The 7,984-nt window shown below is 33.0% G+C and overlaps 1 protein-coding gene and 1 pseudogene across 1 annotated transcript; both read right to left on the bottom strand.

The window, feature by feature from the left end:
• Window positions 1–4,544: 4,544 nt before the first annotated feature.
• On the bottom strand, window positions 4,545–5,466 carry LOC113371324 (putative nuclease HARBI1). The gene is made up of 3 exons (XM_026611956.1): window positions 5,408–5,466; window positions 5,057–5,324; window positions 4,545–4,988 (listed from the first exon to the last, which is right to left on the bottom strand). Exons 1-3 carry the CDS (start codon window positions 5,428–5,430, stop codon window positions 4,545–4,547), a joined length of 735 nt encoding a protein of 244 aa, XP_026467741.1. The 5' UTR covers window positions 5,431–5,466.
• A 1,168-nt stretch (window positions 5,467–6,634) lies between these two features.
• Window positions 6,635–7,508, bottom strand: LOC113371323 (annotated as a pseudogene).
• Window positions 7,509–7,984: the final 476 nt, after the last annotated feature.

Genomic DNA, 7,984 nt, shown 5'->3' with positions numbered 1-7,984 from the left:
TATAAACCCTGATATCATCAATAAGTGGGTTAAAAACATTTCCGATTTAGACATCCCATCAATGTTTTGAAATTTTAGCACTAGGTCCTAAATTTTCCATTCCACAACAGAAAAAAATCGTTTAAGTTTGTCAAAACACTTAGCTCTTTAGAATATAGTTTACGTAATTTAAAAACATATCAATGAAAAAAAACCGCATTAAATCTATTTTTTGCAACCAACTTAATTCATTTTTCAAATTTGACATTTCTAACATTCATCAACATAAAGAATTACTCAAAGACATCCACTTTTGCAAATCCTTTATCAAACACACCCAGAGAATTGTTGTTACACAGCAGATAAGGGTAACATCACGGTTATCATGAACAAAGTTAACTATATTTCAAATCCATGTCCTCCTAGCTGATGTAAACATTTACGAACTTATAAATTCAGATCCCACCGACCTTATAAATCGGAATACTTTGAAATTCATTGATTCACTCATAGAAAACAAACAAATTCCAAACCTCTCTCTCTACAATTAAAAACTTACAATCCCATTTCCCCAAAACTTGTCTTCCCAAAATCCACAAAGATGGTTTTCCTCTTCGACCAATAGTTGCTGACTAAAATTCCCCTCTTTGCAAATTATCCAAATTTATTAGTTAAATTTTATCCAATATCACTCATAATTCTCCCCATTTTGTCAAAAATTCTTTCGAACTCATTCCAAACTTAACTCCCTCAATGTACCATCTGATTTTTCCTTTATAAGTTTAGATGTTGTTTCCCTCTTCACTAACTTTCACCTGACTTATCCTCTCTGCCATAGACCATAAATGGGTTGATATCAGCAAACACACAGATTTCAATTTTTCTTGGTTCCTGAAATGTATTAAATTCATTATTTCCAATACTTATTTTTCGTTCAACGACTCCTTCTTTAAACAAAAATTTGGCACTCCAATGGGTTCCAGTTTGAGTACCCACTTGCTGAACTTTGTATGCAGTTCCTAGAGAACTCTACTCTTAATACCTTGTCTTATGTACCTCTTTTTACAAACGTTACGTTGACGACATTTAACTTGCATTCCTACTTATAACATAACCAATTTCCTAAATTCTTTTAATAATTTCGACACACACCTTTGTTTTACCGTAGAGACACAACTTAACAACTCCATTAATTTTTAGATATACCCTTTTTATAAATAACAACTCCATCACTACATGTTGGTATCAAAAATCCACTTGGTCTGGACGTTATTTAAACTACCATTCCTATCACCCCAAATCTACTAAGATTGCATCATCAACTTACTAGATCATGCCATCCTTCTTTCTCATCCATCACATTGGGAAAAAAATATTAATTTGATATATTCTACCCTTCAAAATAATTCCTATCCACTACAACTTTTACGCTCAGTAATAAATAATAGATTACCCTTTCTTCGTAATAAATCCGTACATCTTCTTATTTACCTCCCAATCACAACAAAATAGTATCATTTCACAAAACCTTAACCTGTTCCTGAAAATTCACTATCTCCAATTCCTTCATCTCATTATCGTACATTGACTGCCTTTTCCACTCACAGAAAAAACTTTTTTCATCCGTTGGTCTAAAGCTAGTGTGTTCGGACTCTGGACGTACGTAATTTGTCTATTGATTGTAATGATATGTTTGTGTCAAGATTGTTATGTTGGAGAAACTTCACAATTTCTCTCAAAAAGAATGCGCCAACACGAACTTAATAGTTTGAACAGGAAACAAAATAAAACCATGATCACCGAACATGTCTCCAAATTTAAACATTCTTTTAATTTCACCAATCCAAGAGTTATTCATCGAGAAGCCAACACTTTACGCAGAAAGTTCGCTGAGAGTATTTTCATACAAATATTACCTGCTATTAACAAATGATTTGATTCGGCTTCTCTTTGCAATATTTACCGCGATGCTTCAAATAATTTTTTCAATATGCGCAATACATCCTAACATTTCTTTTATGTATGTATATATATATATATATATATATATATATGTATGTGTATATATGTGTATATGTGCATGTACGAGTATATATATGTTTACATGTATATGTTTGTAGATATATATGTGTATGTACATGTGTATGTATATGTATATATATGTATGTGTTTACATATATGTTGTATATTTATGTGTGCATGTGTTTGCATATATCTGTATGTGTATGTGTATGCATATATACATTTATTGTTTTGCGTATATATACATATATATGTTATGTTATAATTTTTTATATAACTATTATCGTTCCATAACTATTATCGTTTTTCAGTTAATATCTATACTTTTTCTTAATAAATTTCTCTTCATCACATATTTTTTCATTTTTATTCATTCGCTTTCATCGTTCGACTTGGCGCTGTGAGTGTAGCATAAGTACGCTCGTAGCATCATCGTAGGATGCTCGTAGCACATATTTTGCGCTCACATATGCTCACGCCACAGAGGTAGGGCAGCGTGAGCGTGAGCGTCAGTTGTTTTTACTATCTGTCAAAACGAATGCAACTTAAGAATATGCTAACCCTAATTTCATTTATTCATAGTTCAATAATTACGCAAAAATGGCGAGCTGTGCATTACAATTATTTTGTGTTGATCTATTTGATTCAGAAACAAATAAAAATTATAGAATTACTGTTACGGATCAAGAATTAGAGCGACTACGAACAGGTATATATCAATTTATTAATTAAAAGGGAAAATATTCAAGATTTTTATTACGTTTGGTTGAAGGTTTTATTACGTTAACGTAAGGATGAAGTTTTGTTTCAATTTTGCTTTTTTACACCCTTAAAAGGCTAGAACATTTAGAATTATAGACTTTAGAATTATAGAATTATAGATTAGAATTAAGAATTAAAATACTATCTATACTAGATATAAACAAGATTGACCCTATTAGTTAAATATGACTCTTATACTTAATTTCTTATATAAAATGTGATATTTTAAAATAAAATAATATGAAATAGATATAGGCATAAATGTATAAAGCAATCCATAATCTCTTATACCAGGCACCCCCGCCTGTCTGAGAATAGGATATATCAAATGTTTATATTGCTAAATAAATAAATAAAAAAAAATCTACTTTGTTTTAATCCTTAAGTAATAAGTGACTTAATCGATTCCATCAATTGTTGTACTATTTAAAAATCTTATTTTTTTGGGTGAAATGGCTTATATTAATTTCAGATGCAACTTTTGTAAGATTGAAAATACTAGAGGCTAAACAATCTGCTCGTATTGTTAGCGATAGGTTTCATTAATATTTTGGGTTTTAATGTCCATGAAATTGTTAAATACTTTAAAATAATTTGATTGTCATGATAAGTTTAAATTTGTATTATTAATTCAATTTCATCTACGCAATGGTAAATATTTAGAAACCGAAATAGATGAACCTGAAACTTCACAATCTTTTTAAATGGCGATGTAAGTATTGAATTCATGAGAATTGAAAGTGAAGAATCAGGTAATTTTAATCAGGACAAAACAAAATCGATTAATATGCATATAATTTTTGTTTATTACAGCGTTTAAATGGCCCCACGAAGCAATTCTTTTGCTTCTCGATGAATACGAAAAACGACAAATGAATTTTATCAGTGGGAAAATGTCGCAAAAGAAATTATGACAGGAAATTAGTGCAGTACTGAATACTCACGGATACATCATCACAGGTCCTCAGTGTTTATCCAAGTTTTCAGGGATGAAAAAGACCTATAAGAAAATAAGAGACCACAATAACAAGTCTGGAAATTCAGCTAAGTATTGGCCATATCTGACTGTAAGGGTAACTCTGTTTATATTTCCAGAAAACCATAATTTTTGAAATTTTTTATTTTTTTAATTAATGGATGATCTGATCGGGAATAAACCTTCAATAACACCTGTATCGACTTGCTCTTCAACTGGGAAAAAAAGGACTTTATCCGAAGTTAGTTGCGGGAGTAGCAGTAGCAGTAACATGGATATTGAAGCAAACCGTAAGGATATTTAATTTGTTTTGAAGATTTCTCTATGCTAATAATATAATTTTTTTTTTGGCAGGAAAAAGGCAAAAAGTACCCCCGCTAGCGATGTAATTGCTGCATTAGAAGAAAGGTCTAGGATAAGCGAAGAAAATGAGGACCGTCGCTTCAGGGAATACATGGCGTTTAAAGAACAAAAAGCTAAAGAATCAAATAAATATAAACAACAAGCTTTAGAGTTATTAGAAAAGCTTGTAAAAGCTAATTCTAATTCTAATAATGCTAATTTACATGATTAAATAATTTATTAAATGTATAATATTATTTGATTTTTAATTTACAATTTTCTTGTGTATATAATTATAAAAATCTTATCATAGTTTGTTCATGTTCATTTCTCATAATTGTAATTTTTAGCTATTGAAATGACTTATAGTTGCTTTCATTAAACATTTCTTATAATTAATTGCTCACATATACGATTTCGTTTATCAACACCAGCAGCAGGTAAAATTCTATTATAATAAATTTCATTTATGTTTCCAATTTGTTTCTTTTACTTCCTCCACCGGTAATTCATCGTTTTTTAATAAACATATATTATGCATGACACAACAAGCGATTATGTACTCAGGAATTAAATCAGTTCGATTCATGTCGAGAACTGTCAGTAAACTGCGAAATCTTTTTTTAAGTAATCCAAATGCACGTTCAATTGCTATACGTGCAGATGAATGACAAAAATTATAATTTTTTTGTCTTGCTGATAAGTGCCCATTATCTCGATATGGTGTAAGTAAATGTTTGTGAAGAGGGTAAGCTGCATCGCCGACTAAATGAGATTCGTTCGGGAATTTATGTTCATCGTTGAGGTAATCATTCACTTCTGACAGACGTAATACTCGTGCGTCATGTACAGAACCAACATTTCCAGCATAACAATGAATAAATTTACATCGAGCATCACAAATAGCCTATTTTTGAACAAACAGTAAAAATGAATATTTACAAATGTTGTTAATTCACATGACTGCTTACTTACTTGTAATTGAATTGAATGATGTTCTTTTCTGTTGACATAACATTCCGGATGCTCTCGAGGTGCAGGTATATTTATATGTGTTCCGTCAATTGCACCGATAACATTGGGAAAGCCACTTGTAGCTTCAAATTCAGTAGAAATTTCAGCAAGCTTTTCATTTTCAGGCCAGATAATAAAATTTGGAGCTATTTCGACTAGAGCTAATGTAACCCTTCGCACACTCCACCACGCTGTTGCAAAACTGACACCAAACCTTTGGCAAATTGAGCTTAAAGAACAATGTATTAGGTTAATATTTAATTTTTAATAATTATAGTTATTCAAAATATAAGTAAGATTTTTTAATTATACCGATACGAATCTGGAGTAGCCATTTTCCATAAAGCGATAAATAATTGTTTGTCTGGTGATTTCACATCCTGGGGTTTTTCTGATCAACGATGGTTCAATTTTTTCACGAACAAAATCAAATGTTGATCGGAACAGTCTAAAATTTAAAAACATATTATTTGCATGTAATTAAACTGAAGGGTTAAGATAATTTTTTGTTAACTAAATCCTCAAATTGAAATAAATATTTACCTAAAATGAGATTTAAATTCATTATCTGAAAATGCTGGTATAACCTCTTCCACAAAGTTTTTATTCTTGGTATAGGTTCTTTTTTTAAAGATAAATTCAAATGAGCTTCGCAATACTTCCATTCCATATCATTATCACTATCTTCAATCATATCAAACTCATCACTATCATCAGACTCATCATTGATAATTTCTAATAAATTATTTATTATTTGACAGACAGTTGCCGCCATTTTGATGCTTATTGACGCTCACAGTATCCAAAACGAACGGAATTTAGTTATCGATTCTGAGCGCTTATCGGCCAAGTCGAACGCTAAAAATTCGTGCTTATAAGCGTGAGCGCTCACAGCGCGTAAGCGTCCAAGTCGAACGCACCCTATGTTTTTTATATTTTCATTTTGATCCACATAGTGTGTTTAACCGTTGATTATGGATGTATATTTTTTCTATGTTCCTACTGCGCGTGATCGCTGAGAAAATCTTCGTAATATGAAACCACTAAAATTCTCTCTATCCCGTTCTCTCATCCAATGACGATACAGTTTCCACTATTTTCCGCAAGCACGTACGCACACATTTTACTCTCGTACACACACGTAACACATTTTCCAAACTGACAACATGTTCGTTTTATTTGGAATTATTTGGAATAAGCTTTTTTATAATAAAATATATAAGGTTGTCAAATATCTCCCTTTCGCTTTTTTGCTCTTTATTCAATGCTTTATAAAAAGTATTACAGTGATCGGATTTAGTTCAAATATGCGCCGTTTTGTTCGATAATCTGTTTCCAACTAGACGGCAACTTCATAATACCTCCCTCGTAGAAGCCCCCCTCCTTATTTGCGAAGAACTCGGACAGCCACTTTTCACAAGCCTTTTTTGAGTTCAACTTTACACCACCAAGGGCATTCGCCATGGACAGGAACAGATGGTAATCACTTGGCGCTATGTCCGGGCTATATGGTAGATGCGATAAAACCTCCCATCCGAGCTACCGTAGCTTCTGACGAGTCATCAACGAAGTGTATGGTCTGGCGTTGTCCTGGTGGAACACTACACCCTTCCCGTTGGCCAATTCTGGACGCTTCTGGTCGATCGCCTGCTTCAAGCGGTCCAGTTGTTCGCAGTAGATGGTAGAATTAAGCGTCTGGCCATATGGGAGCAGCTCATAGTGGATGATTCCCTTCCAATCCCACCAAACACACAGCAAAACCTCCCTGTCCGTCAATCCCGGCTTGGCCACTGTTTGGGACGATTCACCGGCCTTCGACCACGACCGTTTTCGCTTGATATTGTCGTATGTGATCCATTTTTCGTCGCCAGTCACCATCCGCTTCAAGAATGGGTCGAGTTCGTTCCGTTTCAGCAGCATATCGCAGGCGTTGATTCGGTCCAGAAGGTTTTTTTGCGTCAAATCATGCGGCACCCAAACATCAAGCTTTTTTTTTGTATCCAGCCTTCTGCAGATGGTTTAAAATGGTTTGGTGACTAACTCCCATCTCCTGGGCGATGTCACGAGATGCCACATGCCGGTCTAACTCGATGTATTCCATGATTTGATCGGTATTTGTCGTCACAGGTCTTCCGCCGGCTGGCTTATCCATGGTGTCGTTTTCACCGGCTCTGAATCGTCGAAACCATTCCTCCGCGGTTCGAAGTGATAGAGTACCATCCCCCAAAACACCATTAATCTCACGGAACGTTTCTCTAGCGGATTTGCCTTTAACGAAGGAAAACTTTAAAATAGCGCGAATTTCGGCGTTAGTGAACTCCATGTTTACACGTCTATAACTGTTGAACGCAATATCCAAACTAATCATGCATAGCGTCGTTTTGTAGGTTATGTCAAGACCTTTCAAATTATGTATAGTATTTCCAGATACGAGCTCTGTAGCGCTTTGTACATAGCCGCGAAATTCAAAAGACAAAAAGGCGGAAGGGAGATATTTGACAACCTTTTATCATTTATTTTAATTTTACAATTTTTTTTAAATTTTCATAACTCGACGTTTCATCAATTTTTTATTTCATATTTATTTTTTTCGTGCAATTTTGTGTGTTTTTGTGTTATTTTTCAAAGTTTATTTGTATGGTGAGTTTCTTTACATTTGTTTATTTTATTGTTGTTTTTCATATATACTTTTCATATACATTGTTTTACTTATTTTTGTCTGTTAAATATGTATTTTTTATATTGTTTTAATTTGTAACCCTGAATTATTTAATTGTAGCACTGAAGATGGGTCAAATCAAGACCCAAAACGTATGTTCTCTAAATAAAAACATTTTTCATTAAAACTGTTTTTTAATTACTGGATGGATGCCCAAGAAACATTTTATA

This window comes from Ctenocephalides felis, unplaced genomic scaffold, assembly GCF_003426905.1.
Source record: "Ctenocephalides felis isolate EL2017-DRISC unplaced genomic scaffold, ASM342690v1 CF-g0.4_SCAFFOLD_01492, whole genome shotgun sequence".
Classification (NCBI taxonomy): domain Eukaryota; kingdom Metazoa; phylum Arthropoda; class Insecta; order Siphonaptera; family Pulicidae; genus Ctenocephalides; species Ctenocephalides felis.
Note: the sequence above shows the minus strand (reverse complement) of the source record. Positions and strands in the feature narration are given on the sequence as shown.